Raw genomic sequence first — 19,562 nt, forward strand, 5'->3', positions numbered from 1 at the left:
AAATGGAATATGAAGAATTTACCACATGAAGTTCTGCAATCAGTGTTTTGAGCCTTCACACTCCCAGTCAACATTTCTAGAACATTAGAAATGTATACAATAAATCTAGATATGACTAAGAGGAGGATCGCTCAATATACTCTGGCCCTATGAATCCGTGGTCTTCTCCTTTGCCACCACATAGCGACAATGGGACACAAGCCTTTCTGTAGATACAGAGAGATGGTGCCATTCAAAAATTCCTGTCCTGTTAATGACTCTACTACATTATGATTGACATGTAATTAATTGAGACCTGATTGCATTGCCTTTGCGGGCTTGCATTCAGTCGGTGCTTCGTCAACTGCACTGGTTACCAATTGAGTACCAGATCCGTTTCAAGGTGTTGGTAATAGCCTTCAAAGCCTTGCATGGCCTGGTCCCCATATGTATCCTGAAGAGCTTTACACTCAGCCAACCAGCGTTTATTGGTTGTCCTTGGTCCAATAAGCCTCAACCAGGGCCAGGGCATTTTCTGCCCTGGTTCCAACCTGATGGAACATGCTCCCCCTTGAGATTAGGGCCCTGCCAAACCTTTTACCATTACGCAGGGCCTGCAAAATGGAGCTATTCCCCCAAGCCTCTGGTTGAAGTGACGGGTGTCTAATTAAGTTGGCCTCCCTACTGCAGCCCTGTCTGTATGGGCCCGCTTTCCAGAAGCTCTGTACTCAGCAGCTCCGATCTCTGACTCTGTGGCTAATGGCTGTCTATTTTAATTCCTATTTTAACTGTTTTAATATATATGTTTTAACTTCCAGAAGTAACAGCAGCTGGGCAGTGTGCACACTCCAAGGCATAGGAACCCTGCTGCTGCACTCACCTATTTCCCTCATGGAGGAGGCGAGGGTGGATGGGAGGGCCTAAATTGGCACCCCCCCCCCTCAGGCTGCATCCTAGGCAGCCGCTTAGGGCTGTCTAATGGACAGCCAGCATTGTCCATGCCCTGCCGGACTTGTTGCAAAGCAGAGATGTTCTGCCAGGCTTTGGTTGAGGACAACAGTCTTCCATCTAGTCTGCCACTCCTCCTCTTTCTTTCCCTGCCTTCCTCCTCTACAAGGCAATGAGACTCCAGAATTATCACTGTCAGATTGGCTTAGGCTTCTGTAATTGTATTTTTATGTATTTTTAAAAATTGTTGAAACCTCTTGAAAGACTTGTAATTTTATCACTGTTGTATGCCACTCTGAGCCCTGTTTTTCAGGGAAGGCTGACCTAAAAGTTGAAGCTAACCATCAAAACTTCTAAAATACACGCAGTATCACTTCCCAAATTTCCTCAGTATCACTTCCCAAATACAGCTGCTGAGGCACTTGATTGTATTTCATCAGCATATTATGAGGGAAAATCTAGCAACTGCAATCCACACAGTGGACAGTGAGAAGGGTAAGAGTAGTTATACAGAATAATGCTGATTGCTTGACTGACAGTAGTCTCTATTCCAGTGTTTACAGAATTAATGTGAAACTATCTTGAATGGTAATTAACACAGTCATAGATCAATATTGTGCTCCAAGAAAACAGATGGAAATTTTAAAAATCCTTAATATGTATTTCCTGATGTCTAACATTTTTACATTCTACTTTTCTATTAAGCAGCCTTCATCAATACATGTATTACATTGTTAGTCGATCAAGGCTCAATTTTAGTTGTGATGGAAGTAGCTGAACTCAAGCCAATAAAGGTTTGGTTATTGGTTTGGCAAACCTGAACTAACCACTTCAGATGTAGTTAGTGAAACATTTTAAATGTATTCATCTTATGAAGGTCATTCGTATAACTGGAATACTGCATCCTATGCTTAATTTAAAAAAAATTAAAAAATAAAAGCCTACAACATACATAACAACTTAAAACCTGAAGTGGGGGAAGGAAAAATAACATATAAATCATGGGTTATTAATTAATAATGAAAATAGTAATATAATAGCACTTGCAATATGTATAGCTATGCTGCTAAATTCCCTCTCTCGGACCTACCTAACTCAAAGCCTAGACACTGGGAGGCTGCCGAACTCTGCATTGCCTGGGCTCTCCTAACCACCATAAAAGCAAATAGGCAGGGAACTCACAATTGAACAATTAGATCAAAAGGGGGAAAATGTGTTTCAACTGCCATTTTAAAGGTTACAGAGACTGGCTGTGAACTACAGCATGAAGGAAAGCACCCTGAAGTGAACAAAAGTGTTCCTCCTCTCACTTCCTTCACCAGGATGTTTAACTTCACTGCCTGCTCTAGACTGAACTGCAGGGTTTAACCAGCAGACCTTCATCCCGCCTACTCCTTCCCAGCTTTGGTAGGGAGCACTGATGCCTAGACCAACTTTGAGAGTATACAGAAATCCTCTCAAATACATAGCCTTGTTTAATCCTGGTTTAAGCCAGTCATGGACCTCAACATGGCTTTTTAAATTCAAACCTGAACCAGTGGTCTTATTTAGGGGTGGACAGGGTTCAGGTTCAACAGGAACTTTAAACATTGGTTCACATTTTGGACAACATAAATGTTCAGTTCAGTTTTCAATTCCGGCACTTTTACACTTTAATTCCCTGATAATCCTGTCACTAAAATAACAGTGCATCACCATATGGGTTCTTGTAACCTTTTTCCTTCTATGTGTCTGTTAGTTTACAGCAGGGGTCCTCAACCTTTTTAAATAGGGGGCCAGTTCACTGTCCCTCAGACTGTTGGAGGGCCGGACTGCCGTTACTGTACAAGGCCGCGGGCCGTCAGTTCTCCGTCTTCTGCATCTCTCTCCCTTCCCCACACCACACACCCTGGCCTGGGAACTCACCTCACCTCGGTATCACCTCACACTCTGTCTCTGCCGCCTCAGCCCAGTGCCGGAAGTGTGCGTTGCTAACGCAAGTTTAGGTCGAACGTCACTTCCGGTCTGATTTTGCCATAACCTGGCGGGCCGCATAAACGTCCTCAGTGGGCCGCATCTGGCCCGCGGGCCGTAGGTTGAGGACCCCTGGTTTACAGTATGGAAATGGACAGTGGTGTTTGTGGCTATTTACAATGGCCACCATAGTATTTTGATAAATGTTAGGTGTTTCTACCTGATAAATGCAATCATTCTTTTTTATAATTGTTAAGTTTCTTATAAAAACAAATCCCTTTGCCTAGCCCTAGTGTGTGTGTGTGTGTGTGTTAATGTTAAGAAAAGACTTTAGATTCAAAAAGAAGCACAACTATGCTCATCCATCAGAAAAGCAACATTTTAGGAATTTATTGGCATTTAAAAATATATAAAAGATCTTGCCCTCTCAACAAGATAACCACACTGAGATGAGACAATGACAGTATAAGAAAGGATTCCACTTTCAGAGCCTGAAAACTCAAGAGGAAGAAAGTTGACCAAAGGAAGAACGTAAGCTAGCTAATGTTTGTACACACCTCTTTTCTCTTTTATGGTAGTTCATAAATACAAAGCCACAAATATTCCCAGTTTCAACCTCTTACCATTCTACTCAGTGGTTCTTTCTACAGCAGGGGTGGCCAATGGTAGCTCTCCAGATGTTTTTTTTTTTGCCTACAACTCCCATCAGCCCCAGCCAGCATGGCCAGTGGCTGGGGCTGATGGGAGCTGTAGGCAAAAACCATCTGGAGAGCTACCGTTGGCCACCCCTGTTCTACAGGACTATTTCAAAATTGTTCAAATTGTGCTCTTCGCTTATGAGGATTCCTTTCATTATCACTTCCTGTCTATGTGGTAATGCTATTCCAGTCATGATCTTAATGGTTTTATCTATAAGGATGTCAATTTACTTAAGATCCATGAAACGAATGTCCATGATGAGCAGGAAATTCTTGGGCAAAGGACGAGGTGCTGGTGAAAGCACTGTGAAGACCTGCCGCTCCAGATCCACTCCAGTGACTACAATGAAACCAGCCACACTAGTCTCAGAGATGTTCTCATCAGTGCCATCAGCAGTACTAACACTTAACAAATGGTGTACCATGTCACGTCCAGGTGTGACTGGTACCAGCTTGAGCTGGTTATCTTCTTGTGACATGCCCAGAGGCAAACATGAGTCAGGGATGGTGGGAGCTCCCACCTTGTATATCTTGACATCTGAGAACTTGACATCAAAGGCATGTGGATAGAAGCATCCTCGGAAACCATAGAAGTATTCACGTATACGTTCATCACGGAACTCCCGTCGGAAGTCCTTGGAACGCTCCACCACTCCACCTGACTTGGGGAGCAGTACTGTTCGAACAAAGTGAGGCAGATCCCGCTTCAGTTCATTGTAAAGGCGCTCCTGGTCCAGCACTACTACAACATCAACTTCAAAGGCTGAAGCAGCATGTACAAGTGCCTGGTACCCAGATCCCTTCACCCATCCACAGGTATTGATGACACAGCCACTGACTGAAGCCCGACGGTTAACCTCACAGCGCTGATTGAAGACATCTGCCAAGCGGGATGTGATCTGAAGAAAGGAAGAAGCAAAAGCGACACAAATTTAGGATACTTAAAACTCAGAATGGCTACCCCATACTTTCTGTGTCCTGCCTGTTTCAACGGCAAAGAGTTCAAGGTGTTTTAGGTGTATCTTACCATAGACTTTGTTTTTCTTTTTGAAAAAGCATAAATCTGTTGTCCTTTTATGAACATATGAGGCTGCCTTATACTGTGTCAGACCATTGTCCCACCAAGACTGGGCTGGCTCCAGGTTTTAAAGGACCCGCTTGCTTTCTTCTACTCACCACCAGGCATCCATACATGCCCTCCTTCCCTTTCCCCATCTGCATACTTCCTGCCTGTGTGTCCTTCCCCTGCCCACTTGTGAGCTCTCTTATTGCCCATGCTAATCATCTTCAACCCTCTTCCCAGTGGCTCTGGGCCATGAATGCAGATGGGAGCATGGTGGAGTGCTAGCAAATAAGTAAGTGTGTATATGGGGGAAGGGTCCACAGTAGTGGCCCTGCCAGAATTGGTTCACACATTTTGGATAACATAAATGTTCAGTTCAGTTTTCAATTCAGGCACTTTTACACTCTGATTCCCTGATAATCCTGCCACTAAAATGATAGTTCATCACCATATGTCTTGTAACCTTTGTCCTGTCTCACTTCAGGGTATGCTGATGCCAGTTCTGCACATAGATAATATTGTATATTTTGATTAGCAAAGACTCTTCAGAGACTCAGGCAGGTTTCCCTCTCTAGAACCTTCTAAATGGAGATGCTGGGGTTGCATCTGAGAAACTATCCAAGTAACACACATTGTAGCATTGAGCTATGACCCTCTTCCCATTTTTCAAAATTTTATTTACATTATTTATAGTCCTCCTTCCTCACTGAGAGTCATGGTAGATTACACAGAGTAAGTCAATACAATCAACATGATGGGACATCAAACAAAATGTAATAGGATCAGAATTGCAGAAATCTAAAACAAAGTGCAAATATCAACGTGATGTTAAATAATGCAGAAATTACATTGTAAGATAATACATATAGCAACAGATGTGTATGATACAAATACAGTACATAGTCCCTTTATTCAAACGTTTCTGAACCATTCCATCATAGTACAGCCCTATTACCTGTGTAAAAATGCCCTCCTGAATAATTCAGTTTTACAGTTTACAAAATGGCAGGAGAGTGGGAGCCTGCCAGACCTCATCAGGTAGGCGATTCTATAAGATCCAAGGTCACTAAGAACCTAACTCTGCATATAGAATTAAGAATGTTTAAGATTACTGGAGGAATTGGTTCACAGCTTGGGAGTACTGCTGGATCCTAGATCATGATTGGAGGCCCAGGTCTCCTCTGTGGTACTGAATGTTTTTTACCGGCTTTAGCTGATAGACTAGCTCCAGCTGTTTTTCAATAAGTATGATCTGGCCACAGAGATCCATGCTGTGATTACATCAAGGTTAGATTACCGTAATACATTTAAAAATAGAAACTTCGGTTGATCCAAAATGCAGCAGCCAAGTTATTGATGTTGACTGGATATAGGGATACAAGCTACAAGCGTGGCGGCTACAAGCTTGGTGGCTACAAGCATAGACAGCTTCAAGAGGGGAATGGATAGCAAGTGGAGCAGAGGTCCATCAGTGGCTATTAGCCACAGCTTATTGTTGGAACTCTCTGTCTGGGGCAGTGATGCTCTGCATTCTTGTGTTTGTGGGGGGGGGGCACAGTGGAAGGGCTTCTAGCCCCTCTGGTGGACCTCTTGATGGCACTTGGGGTTTTTTTGGTCACTGTGTGACACAGAGTGTTGGACTGGATGGGCCATTGGCCTGATCCAACATGGCTTCTCTTAGGGATCATATCACCTCTGCTGAAAAATCTGCACTGGCTAACCATATGTTTCACAGCACAAATCAAAGTGCTGGCTCTTACCTTTAAATCCCTAAATGGCTTATGATCCAGGTATCTGAACTACAGCTTCCTCTCATACTGTCCAACACCCCAGTTAAAGTCTTTCTCACAAGTTCTACTCTCCATGCTCCTGCCTTCAGTGGTGAAGCAGGTGGCAACCAGAGACAGCACTTTTTCAGTAGTGGCACCTGATATATGGAATGCCCTTCCCCTTGAGACTCACCTGAAGCCAATGCTGCTCACTATCTGAGGAAATGTGCATGCACACAAAAGCTCATACATTGAATAAAATTTGGTTGGCCTTAAAGCTGCCACTGGACTCAACCTTTGTTCTACTGTTTCAGACCAACATAGCTACCCACCTGAATTGCTCTTTTTTTAGACATCTGGCCAAAATGTTACTGTTTACTCAGGTTTATAATTAAGGGGATAATCTCTCAACACCATTTTTACAGTGTGCTTTTAGCATGAAACTTATTCACTTTAAACTACTTAACTGTTTAGGTTTTATGCCCACACATACCTGTCTAGTGCATGCCACTCTGAGGGGAAAGATGTCCCAGCCTCAGAAACAAGTGGAGGAGTGAAGGGGAAAATGGGTGCTGCTGTCACCTCCACAAGTCTGAAGAGCTGTAGAGCTGGGAAGCAGAGTGTCAGGACAAGTAGAGGATAGCAACCTCCCTGCTCCCCTCCACCTCAATTAAATAACCTTTATTGGCATGATATCGAACATAACGAGGAACCAATCCATCCATCATATTGCAAATACATTAAGCGCCTCCTAGATGCTAAATATAAAAATTCTGCAACACTTTCAATTACCAATTGGTTCCGAGTTGACAACAAGAAGACAATTTTATATTTGTCAGGCTTTGCTGTTTGCTCACTCAGACGGGTCAATGAGTATGGCGCACAGGTCAGAGTAAATGCAGGATGGGAAATGCAGGATGGCTGAGACCTGGGGCATGGGGGGATCTGAGAGAGCCAAGTTCAGGATCCCACCCCCCAAAGCCAGGACCTTGTCATCTTGGGCTGACCGCTCAGCCTGGCCCACCTCACAGGGTTGGTGGTAGTGGTAAGGATGGGGTGGAAGAGGAGGGAGTCCAGTGTGTCTCATTGAGATCCTCAGAAATAGGATGGGGAAAAGAGGAAACAATGAGTAAAAGATGGATTATGGCCATGCTGAGATGCTGAGGCTGGGTGTATTTGGCGGGGGGAGTTACTGGAAAAACTACAATAAATAAACTTTGTTTGCAAGGAAGATGGCTTGTCTCCTAAAAGTGCTATATACACAAAAAAAATATGGAAATGTAAGATTTCTTCTCCCCCTTTTATGGTATCTCCCCACCCTTTATGATATTCCTCAGGAAAAAACCTTGTCTTGCATATGATTCAAAACATTTATTGGGGCTTCTGTGGGTTCCCCAGTAAATCATTTGATTTCATTGCTAGGAATCAATTGCTTTTATTTGTATTTTGAGTAAAAAATAATATCATTAATTGGCTTTGCCTTTATTCTTTTAAAGTTCATATCTACAGTACCTAGCAATACATTTTATGGCACACATGGCCTGGCCCAACAAAGTGACATTTATGTCAGATCCAGCTTTCCTGACGAGTTTGACACCTGTGCTCTATAGCATCTCCTCCTTTCCTACCACCTCCTCCCTCCTTGCACAAGGTGGGCCAGTTTCAGCCTATTTATTTTATTTATGAAATTTATATCCCTTGTCCCTGAACTGGACTTGGGGCCGTTAACAGCATATAAAATACACCTGATAACAACAGTACTAGAAATACAATAAATAAACTTTAAAATATAAAAATGATTAAAAATCTATCCTGGTTAAAATCTATCCACTATCAAGCAAGACAGGATGCATGGATGGTGAAGACACAGCTGAAATCAAAGGCTGCCGCCAAAAAGGGGCATACCCTATATAACCTAAGGAGTTCCCAAAAGGCACACACTTTGTGAGATAGCTAGATCTGCAGGACTGGGGCCGCTATTATGAAGGATCTCACCCTTGTTGACACGAGGCTGATAGTTTGTGGACAAGAGAACGTCAATAAATTCACATGACTCCAGACCCCTTACTCACCTTATTATAGAGCTTGATGTTAGTACCAGGTGTGGTGGACCCAAAGTGATACACCAGGGGGGCTTGAACTGAGAAGCCTTCTTCAACATCTGCAGGACGCTCAATGTAGAGAGCCCCCATAGTGCCTGGGATCGAGATTGAGCCCTGGCCTACATCTAGCTCTACAAAAGTGGGTCGGCGCCCTAAGCGCACAGCATAATTCAGTAGCAGGCGGCAAACAGTTGACTTGCCTACATCTGTGGGGCCCACCACCATGACCCGAGGTCCCCGTTCATCTTCACGTTCAGCCTGCCACCGCATCTGCTCCAGGGCTGTATGAGTGTTGAGGTACAGCAGCATGGGGGTGTCTTTGGACACATAGGCCACTTCAGTCCGGCCAGTCAGCTGCACTGAGCAGCCATGCCAAGTGAAGACAGCCACTTTAGCACCAGCATCAAAGGTGAATTTCTTGTTGCGTGTCAGTTCAGTTCCAAAGATCTCAGCCATGCCTGTCAGGAGCTCCAGCTGGACAATTTGTGAGGCTTCAACCTCAAAGCGGAGCTCTGTTTCCCTCTCCAGTTCAAACTTGGCCACCAGTTTCTTTTCATCCCCAGCTTCCTCTGCCATCCTGTTCTCCTTGCAACTACTATGGGCATAAAACGTGGACTCCTGTTAAGAGGAATGCAGAAGTATTTTCTTTCCTGAAATCCCATTTATATAAAAGTTATATCTGACAAAAGAAACAGGTGTGTTACTTTCACGCTTAAAGGTAAAGGTAGTCCCCTGTGCAAGCATCAGTTTTCAATTCTGGGATGACGTTGCTTTCACAACATTTTCACGGCAGACTTTTTATGGGGTGGTTCACACTTAGGACCTAAGTCATTATCATAATTTGGGCAGGAAAGGAATTTTCCTCAGACTGGTTAACATCTTATGCTTGAATTGTTACTGAACTGAACACTGTTTTATTTAAACTAATCTTTGAATTGTACAAGCACCACTAAACATTTTATTTGCCCTTGTTCTCGGACTGTAGTACACTGTGACCTGGGCAACATGCAATAAGCTGAAAAGCGACTGGTCAGTGAAGTGATTGTAAACTTGAGCTTGCAGGGGCATGCCTTGGAGGAAAGATTGTTAGACTTCAGGTACATGCTTAGCAACTAGTTTTAGAATAAGTGTTAAAACATGAGCAAACCTATAACACTATTTTATTCACACACACTAAACTATTGTTTCTGAAGGGGGAATAGGGTAGATGACACGTTTTATAGGGTCAGAACTGGCCCCAGCAGCTGCCACTTGCCAATCTGAACAGCGAGATTATCCTCATACAATTTGTTTCAAAGGAGTTGAAATCATTCCAGATTAAACCCAAAATTAGGATCGGGCAAAGGTATACGTTGTATTTCGTTGACACTAGTTAATACACTCTTTCCCCAGTGGCGCTCCAACCCCCAATAATCACACCCCATCACTATTGTTCGTTTCACTGCTTCAACAGCTAAGAAAGAGCCTACACGGTTTAAGCAGGGCCATTCGTCAACATCGACCCTTAGAAGGCCCGATCAAGAGGTTAAGGGACCGCTCTGCTCTCACTGTTTTCCGCGTCACACCAAGCAGAGGACGTTGCCACACGGCGGAGCGTTACCAAGGGAACGGTGCCTGAGCCTTGGGGAAACAGAGGTCGACCACCCACCTAGAGAATCCACAGCAAGAACCCCAAGCAAGAACCGCGCGAAGTGTAAGCTGCTCCGGAAGTAAGGAGAAACGTCGAGACGTCGCGCATGCTCCTAGAGCTTTCTAACGGGATGCCCTTTCTAACTGAATGGGAAATGCGCATGCAGATCATGGGAGACGGGACGGACTTGAGTACTTGGAGCATAGCCTTCTGGGAAATGTAGTTTATTACCTTCGATTTTGCCTTTTATTTCTTCATTGTGAGTTCTGCTGTCCAAATAGTAAAGCAAGAATGCATGGAACAAGTATGTTTTTTCTCCCGGGCCGTGCCTCTTAGTGAACAGTGGTTACCAAGTATTTCACCACGTCAGCGCCAACAACGACATTTCAGACTGATTATCGCTAAACCGATTGCACGATTAAAAGGCACTTTCCCCTTCGACCTTTCATAGATCGTGCAAGGATTCAGAGGCTGCGGTCACACATGCTAAATAATGCACTTTCAAACTGGATTTTGCTGTGTGAACTGGCAAAATCCAGGATGGAAGTGCACTGAAATTGGATTGAAGCAGCATTATTTAGCATGTGTGACTGCAGCCAGACTGTGCGACTCTGGGTTCAGATCGCATGGTGTGTGCTGACACCATGCAATGAAGACTGCAGAAACTGGCTTTTGGCATAGCACGCTTAGCAAACAACCATGCAAAGGAATGGGGAGAATGTCACTGCTTCCGGGAAGTGCTAAGATCCCAGCGGTGGAGCATGAACCTCTTGTGATCATTGTCAGTGTCAGTTCATGACTGCTGCATGAAGAATTCAGTCTATTATAGCACTGTGGACATTCTTGTCTTTTGCCCTAAGGACCATAAATAATTTCCTTTCGGCATTTTAAACAAAAAAATCATTGGGGGGGGGGGGAATGTTGATTTTCCAAGTATGTGAGACAATGAATCATGGAATCATAGAGTTGGAAGGGACCTCTAGGGTCATCTAGTCCAACAGCCTGCACAATACAGGAAACTCACAAACACCTCCCCCTAAATTCACAGGATCTTCATTGCTGTCAGATGGCCATCCAGCCTCTGTTTAAAAACCTCCAAGGAAGGAGAGCCCACCACCTCCCGAGGAAGCCTGTTCCACTGAGGAATCGCTCTAACGGTCAGGAAGTTCTTTCTAATGTTGAGCCGGAAACTCTTTTGATTGAATTTCAACCCATTGGTTCTGGTCCTACCTTCCAGGGCCACAGAAAACAATTCCACACCATCCTCAATATGGCCTTTCAAGTACTTGAAGATGGTGATCATATCACCTCTCAGCCGCCTCCTCTCCAGGCTAAACATCCCCAGCTCCTTCAACCTTTCCTCATAGGACTTGGTCTCTAGACCCCTCACCTTCTTCATCACCCTCCTCTGGACCCGTTCCAGCTTGTCTATATCCTTCTTAAAATGTGGTGCCCAAAACTGAACACAATACTCCAGGTGAGGTCTTACCAGAGCAGAGTAAAGCGATACCAAACCATCACATCACTATACTTCTGTTGATACAGCCCAAAATTGCATTTGCCTTTTTAGCCACCGCATCACATTGCTGATTCATGTTCAGCATATGATCCACTAAGACCCCTAGATCCTTTTCGCACATACTACTGCTAAGACAAGTCTCCCCCATCCTATAACCATGCATTGGATTTTTCCTACCTAAATGCAGAACTTTACATTTATTCCCGTTAAAATTCATTTTATTGATTTTAGCCCAGATCTTCATCGTGGTCTCTGTGCAGTCACGCACATGGGTCTTGCCTTCAGCAACGGTTCCATACCTTGGAGACTCCAATAGCTCACTAGGAGCATCTTTCTTGGTGCGACTTCTGTTTTGCTCTGGGGAGCAGGCATTGACTGCACATGCCTGGAGCGACCGGAAGCCGCACCTCCCACTCAGTTTCTTCCTAACCACAAGATCTACTCCCTGGCCGCCACAAATTCCAAGATAAACAACTATCTTGCCTACTTTTCTGCATACGCTTACAACTTAGCCAACCAGTTCACACCATTGATCCAGGCCCTACCTGTTTCCTCCCAGCAAGAGGTTTTTAAACCTTGTGGCTGAGCTCTCAAGAGTCAGCAAGCAGCAGATCAACTCCATCCGGCAAGCTGTATTGTGCTCGTCCAGAATAATGGCCTCTTCTGTCGCCCTCAGACGCCATGCATGGCTCAGGTCAACAAACTTGCAACCCGACATCAAGCAAAAAATCGAGGACCTTCTCTTTGATGGTCAGGGCTTGTTCCACGCGTCCACTGATGAGGTGCTCACTTCCGTGGATGATGGGCGGAAGCAGGCTAAGCGCTTGGGTGTCACTCAACCACTCATCCAAACCAGCCGACCCAAAACCTGGAGACCCACCTACCCAAAAAGGCAGTGCTCTCCGAAACAACAAGAGTACTGGAAGAGAAGGGCCCTCCAGTCCAAGCAGCCTTTTCATCCAAAGTCTCGGACCCAACCATCAAAAAAGCTGACACCTCCCTCCAAGCAGTATCTTTGACTCCCCCCCCGTCACATCGAACGCACTTCCCAATCAACGAGATTGCACCCCTTCCTAAGAACGTGGCAAAACATCACCACGGACTCCTGGGTGCTCACCATAATTCGAATCGGCTACGCCATAGAGTTCACTTTGCCCCCCTGCCACCACCACTTCATCACCACCCCTCCATCCCCACCGCTACACCATGAGATTCAAGATCTTCTTCTCAAGGGCGCAATAGAGCCTGTCCCACCTCACCATCAAGGGACAGGTTTCTACTCACGGTATTTCCTAGTCCCGAAACGGGACAGAGGCAAGCACCCTCTACTAGATTTGAGAAGATTCAACAAACGGATAATCTACAAAAAATTCAGAATGATCTCCATTCAGTCGGTCGTCTTCCTAATCCTCAAGGGCACTTGGATGGCATCCCTGGACCTTCAGGATGCCTACTTCCACCTATCAGGCCTCAGCATCTACGCTTCCTGTGCTTCACCATAGGTCACCTACATTTCCAATATCAGGCCCTCCCTTTTGGCCTATCGACAGCTCCACGAGTATTCTCGAAATGCATGGCAGTGGCAATTCTTCTCCGCAACATCTCCGTTTTTCCCTACATAGATGATTAACTCATAATCGCCGCATTCCCCAATCAACTGGAGAAAGTCCTCCGCACTACCCATGCCTTGCTGGACTCTCTAGGTCTATGTGTGAACCTCGCCAAGTCCCACCTTACTCCTACACAGGACATTCAATTTATAGGCGTTCACCTGTGCATGAGCCCCCACTTGGTCTACCTCCCTCAGGACCGCTCTCTGACAATTCAATCCCTGACGATCTCACTCTTACACAATCCAACACAACCTGCATTCATATTTCAACACCTTCTCGGCCTCACGGCCGCAATCACCTCCATGCTCCACTTTGTGAGGCTTCGAATGCGACCACTTCAATGCTGGTTCGTACATGCCTTTCATCCTCACTTACAACCACAATCCACCATGCTGACCGCACCCCAAGGAGTTCTCCTGTCCCTCCGGTGGTGGACGAACATGACCAATCTGCTGCAGGGGACACCCTTCATACTACCGTCTCCCTCAGCGGTGGTGACGACAGATGCCTCGATGTGGCGTTGGGGAGCCCACCTTGAGAACAAAACCGTCAGGGGCCTATGGACCCCAGCAGAGAGATGTTTCTACATCAATTGAAATCAAGATAAACGATGTCTATAGCATTTCCCTGATCCAGCAAGGTAGTCACTTTCTCAAAAAAAGAGATCAGGTTTTGTCTGACATGACTTGTTCTTGAGAAAACCATGCTGGCTTAGTAATCACATCCATTCTTTCTAAATGTTCCAGGACCAACTGTTTATTTGTTCTAAAACTTTTCCAGGTATAGACGTCAAGCTGACAGGTCGGTAGTTACCTGGATCCTCCTTTTCCCCCTTCTTGAAGATGGGGACAACATTCGCCCGCCTCTAATCTTCCGGCACCTCTCCTGTTCTCCAAGAATTCTCAAAAATAATAGCCAGAGGCTCAGAAATTACATCCGCAAGCTCTTTTAGAACCCTTGGATGCAATTCATCTGGCCATGAGGACTTAATTTAATTTAAAGAAACTAGGTGTTTATGTACTACCCCTATGCTGATCCTAGGTTGGAACTTCATACCCTCCTTATATGTTCTGTTTTTGCCATGTTGAGCACCATTTCCCTCAGAAGAGGAGGAAAAATAGGAATTGAGCAGTTCTGCCCTCTCTTCATTACCTGTTACAATTTCACTTTCTGTTTTTGCCATGTTGAGCACCATTTCCCTCAGAAGAGGAGGAAAAATAGGAATTGAGCAGTTCCGCCCTCTCTTCATTACCTGTTACAATTTCACTTTCTTGTCCTTGCTCTTTTTCTTACTCTGAACATAAGAAAAGAACCTTTTAAAATTGTTTTTAGCATCTTTGGCCAGCCTAAGCTCATACTGAGCTTCAGCTTTCCTAACTTTTTCTCAACAAGCACTGGTGATTTGTTTATATTCCTCCTTGGTTATAAGGCCTCCTTCCAATTCCTAAAGAAGTCTTTTTTATTTCTCAAGTCTTTAGAGAGCTGTCCATGGAGCCACTTCTGCTTCTTTAGGCTTTTTCCATTTTTTCTTCTCATAGGAATTGTCTGTAATTGTGCTTTCTGTATTTTGCTTTTAAGAAACTCCCACCCCTCCTAAACCCCTTTCCTCCGAAGTATTTCTGATCATGGGATTTTACCCAGCATAGTTCTAAGTTTATTGAAGTTTGCCTTTCTGAAGTCCAGCCTATAAGTCTGATTACATATAGCTTTTCCCTTCCCCAATACTGTAAATTCCAAAATCACATGGTCACTACTGCCCAGGGTGCCCACTATTTCCACTTCATCAATCAATTCTTCCTTGTTGGTGAGAATCAAATCCAAGATAGCAGATCCCCTTGTTTCCTTCTTCACTTTCTCAAAAAGGAAGTTGTCAGCAAGACAAGTCAGGAATCTATTTGACTTTTCATTTTTAGCAGTTGGACTTCCAACAGATGTCCGGGTAATTGAAATCTCCCACGATCACTGTATCCCTTCTCTTGGAGAGCTTTGCAATCTGCTGTAAAAATATCTCATCCAAGTCCTCTGCCTGACTTGGTGGTGTATAGCAGACCCCCACAATAATATAACTTTTATTTCTTATTTTTATTTTTACTCAGAGACTCTCAACTGAGCTGCCATGCTCAGATTCACATATTTCCTCACAAGTATATATTTCCTTCTCATATACTGCTATGCCCCCACCCTTTCTCATTTGCCTGTCCCTTTTAAATAAGTTGTACCCCTGAATCCTAATTTTCCAGGTTAGGAAGGCTGTTACCAAACAATGAAGTATCCTAATGTGTCATTTCTACTTAAGGGAAGGTTTCCAGTACCTCAGTTCTACAGTTCCACAGTATTCCTGGAACGACATCTATGTAAAATGAGGGGAGGGGTAGTACACCAATACCTGTGTACTTTTAAGAATATTGTTTCTGAACTTCCACATCCTCACAGCTCAGATATACTGCACCTTCTGCATCTGTACCTCTATTATGAATCTGCTCAGAAACTGTGGTGCAAAAGGAAAAAAAGAGAGGACACAATCCTACTAGCTGCTGCAGCAGCTGGTCTTTCTCCAACTTTAGCTTGCTGATAGTATTCAGTGACTGGATGTGTTTTATAGTTTTAAGCTGCAGAATAGACACAGTCGATCACAAGGTGTCATTTAATATAGTCTGCTGCCCTTACTGAGTTTCCAAGCTTTGAAGATTCTTTGAATTTTTTTCATGTATATCACTGAAAACATGACTGTTGGGACTCATCTTCTCTCATATCCAGACTGCAACTAGGGAAGATGTCTGTTTTTTCACCTAGTTACACTACTGATTGAAGCACAAACCAGCACCTAAGTGTGGAAGGGGGGTGTTGGTTTTGTCTATAGTTCAAGTTCAAGAAGAACAAAAATGAAGCCCAAGATGGAGAAGATTAAAGGACTGGTGAGAGACAGGCAGGAAGAAAACATATAAGGCAGCCCAGTTATATTTTTCTCAATTACAGCTTCCTAGAGCACAATAACGTTAGAGCCAAAATGGATTTATCTTCAAAACACTCTGTAGCGAGAGAGATATTAGCTCCCTTTTATAGGAGAGACGCAATAATGCATACAATTGACTACGGCTGTCCAATGAGCCAGTGTAAATGCAAGAACGAACCTGGATTGGAATGCTGAACAAATGAATGCACGAAGCTGCCTTATACTGTTATCAGACTATCAGTCCATCAAAATCAGTATTGCCTACGCCAACTGGCAGCAGTTCTCCAGAGTCTCAGGCAGAGGTCCTTCACATTAGCTACTGCCTGTTCTTCTTTAACTGGAGATGCTGGGGACTGAATTTGGGACCTTCTGCATGTCAAGCAGATGCTCTACCACTGAACCTCAGCCCTTCCCCTGTTCTGAACATCGGCCCACTAATGTAACTACAACATCAACATCAATGTTAATTCCATTATTTTATGGTTTCTAAAGGCGGATCGCTAACCAAAGGAGCCAACATGGATAGATGGAAGTGATAGATTCCTAATGGGGAGATGGGACATCATCATTGAATGAACTCAAAATGTGTGTTGTGTGTATGTTAAAAAAATAAAGACTTAAGTGCCTATGATTTATGAAGCTATCATATAGTTCTGGAACATCATGTGACTGTTATCTGGAATAACAGTTCTTTAGGATGAAGATTTACTTAAATGATTTTCAGCCTATGACAGCTGCGGTAATTGGGGAGGATCATGTTTCTAGACATGCAGCCATGGGTTCAACCAATATGGTGTATGCCGATACTATGCAATAAAGTCTGCACCTATTGGCTGCTGGTACCCCTACAACAGCCACCACTGATGGCATACATACAAAGGGGATGGTAAAGCTTTAGAGAACAGTGCCCATGGAAGCTAGTGTTTCTGGAAACTGTTAGAACAAATATTGATGCAGAACTGTGCCTGGAGACAAGACTTGACAGAAGCCAGCCTGTTATACCATATCAGGAGTGAAAACAACCTCTTTTCACCTCTGGATATTCACCTCCAGCCTTTTATATTCATCAGCATCATGCTTTCATCTAGAAAAGCTCCAGTCAGTTTTCCCCTGTAACAAAAACACGATTTTTAAAAAGCTAAACAAGACACTAATTCTTAACATGTATGTTTCAATTCGTTAGCCACCTGTGGGGGGGGGGGAGAGGTCTATAAAGGTAAAAAGGCAGGGTAAAAATCTTTTTAAAAAATCTGCCACTTACGTCCACAGATATCATTGAGCAAACTCTTACTGATGTAAATGGTGCAAAGCAGTTCACAGCCACCCTTCTGAAAATTGCCCATTTTTTAAAAAAATCCCTAAATTTGGTTGAGGAAAGGATTAGAGAGGTGGTGAGGCTGTCCCTTGCATTCTAGAGCAGATACGGAGGCGGGGGGGAGACCGAACTATGACGGTGCTTCTGGTCGCTCACGATTGAGGACTATCAGGCCGTGATGTTTGGGGTGCCACAGGGCAGGCGGAGTGTTCTGCAGCCTGACTGGGTGCCTCGAAGAGTGAAAGGAGCGCATCCGAGAGTGATATTGCAGATTTCCAGCCCGTGACCCTCAGCTTCCTCTCTCTGCGTCAGAGTTTGCCACAGGCGCGCAACGTGGGATTTATCACCCGCGCGTCTCTCTTCGGAGCTCCAGTGGCGTCAGGGCCCCTGAGCGACCCCCCGGCTCTTCCATCTTCCCCGCCCCCCCCCTCGCTGCCCCACAGCAGCTCTTGCCCCGCCGAGGCTCCTCTCTCAGCCGGCACCGCTGCCGTGGCGGCTCCGGCTTGTCCCCTCCCTCTTTGATCCGTGTCTCCGGCCTCGCTCTGACGTCGCGGGAGGCTGAAGAGGAGGGAGGGAGGGATGGATGACTCACAATGTTATGATGCGGTTCCACAACACACAGCCACATTCGGCTGCAGACGGAGCACAAAAGCAGCCCTTTGGCTGCCCTGAAGCTGCGCTCCCCTTGACGCGACCCCTCGCCGAGCGGCTGCAGGACGCGAAGGCGGCGAGATCGCCTCCTCCCAGGAACAGGTTTCAAGGTGAGCAGCGCGTAGGGGGCGCAAAGCAGACGCCGCCGCTGCAACTTTCCCTGCCTGCCTCCTTCGGCGCTGGGCTCGGCCAGCCTCTCCTTTGGCCTTCAAGCCACCTTTTCGGCGCGCCAAGAGAAGCCACGTCCCTCCCCAGCCGCCTTCCTCTTGCGGCGACACCATCCCTAAGGGGAGACTTCGGCGGCATCCAATCCGCCTTTCTTTTTCTTCCGCTCGCGCAGCCACGTGAGTCAGGCTCTCGGGCGATTAAGGCACGGGGTCCGCGGCCAGCCGGGCTCCTCCCACTTTTATTGATGCCCCCCCCCCTCCTCTGTCCTTGCTCCGAAGCGGGCCGGGGGAGGGGGCGTCCATCGGAGGCAGGGGGCGCGGGCGATGACGGTAGTTGCATTGCTCGGGACCCGGACTTTTCGAGCCTGAAGTTGCAGGCGGCGTTGACGCACCCGCCGCACGTCGACTTTGTTGCAGGACGGACGGGGACGTTCATGCATGCCCGCGGTGACAAATCCGTCAGGGCTTCCGAAAGTCAGTTGAGGGAGTGCAGTGCCTCTCTGGGGCCGGCAGAGAGCGAGCTCGCACAGTTTGGGTGTCACAGCAAAGCAGGAGAGCAGGAGACTTTGAACGGAGCGAGGCTTCGGCAGAACACCGAAGCCCCGGTAGAGGGCTCTCTCGCAGACGGCTTGAGGTTTCGGGCGCTGGGTGGGGGGTAGGAAAAACGAATGCTTTCCCGGGGAACGGATTGCTCAAAAGCCTTTGGCTGGGAAGGCGGCGTGGTGCAATGGTTTCGGGGTGCGGGAGGTAGAGATTCGAAGCGCTGTTCCGCAGTAACGCTCGGCCCGTCGCCTTGGCTAACTCGACCTCTTTCACGCTCGCTTCACACATGACGGAGCCACTCGGGTTGTGTGACGCGTTGGATAACGGCATAGGAACGCGGATCATGTGAGAGTGGCACCGATAAGCGAAAGAGCCATTTTTTAAAACCGAACAGGCATCCTAGGCAAGAGGGTGCTAGTATTATGGGGAAGCCTCAAAACGCGAGTCTGTGCCTACTAGATGGCAAGCAAATCCCATTTGCAGTTTGGGCTGCGTCTGGCGCACAAAAGCACTACCTTATAAACGAAATGAGTTTGCCAGGTTTTGAAAAGATAAGTTGATGGGGCTGGCGAAGAATGAAATGTAAGTCAATGTTCATCATTCATTCATCCTCACAAGAATCATGTAAAAGAACTGGAAGAACAGGTTGACTGAGAATC

The 19,562-nt window shown here is 45.7% G+C and overlaps 1 protein-coding gene across 5 annotated transcripts; it reads right to left on the reverse strand.

Annotated features, from left to right (window-relative positions):
• Nucleotides 1-3,245: 3,245 nt before the first annotated feature.
• CLP1 (cleavage factor polyribonucleotide kinase subunit 1) lies at nucleotides 3,246-10,266 on the reverse strand. Of its 5 annotated transcripts, none has more exons than XR_009556590.1 (4): nucleotides 10,161-10,266; nucleotides 8,483-9,130; nucleotides 3,678-4,477; nucleotides 3,246-3,549 (listed from the first exon to the last, which is right to left on the reverse strand). XR_009556590.1 is itself a non-coding variant. In XM_060262087.1 (3 exons), the coding sequence occupies exons 2-3, from the start codon at nucleotides 9,086-9,088 to the stop codon at nucleotides 3,806-3,808; spliced, it is 1,278 nt and encodes a 425-aa protein (XP_060118070.1). In that variant the 5' UTR covers nucleotides 9,089-9,130; nucleotides 10,161-10,266; the 3' UTR covers nucleotides 3,246-3,805. The 5 variants fall into 5 exon arrangements, 2 of the variants coding, with proteins under 2 accessions (XP_060118070.1, XP_060118069.1); XR_009556589.1 differs by having other exon boundaries at nucleotides 3,667-4,477; nucleotides 10,161-10,241; XR_009556588.1 differs by lacking the exon at nucleotides 10,161-10,266 and having other exon boundaries at nucleotides 8,483-9,157.
• Between the last annotated feature and the right edge of the window lie 9,296 nt (nucleotides 10,267-19,562).

This window comes from Heteronotia binoei, chromosome 21 (genome assembly GCF_032191835.1).
Source record: "Heteronotia binoei isolate CCM8104 ecotype False Entrance Well chromosome 21, APGP_CSIRO_Hbin_v1, whole genome shotgun sequence".
Taxonomy (NCBI): Eukaryota; Metazoa; Chordata; class Lepidosauria; order Squamata; family Gekkonidae; genus Heteronotia; species Heteronotia binoei.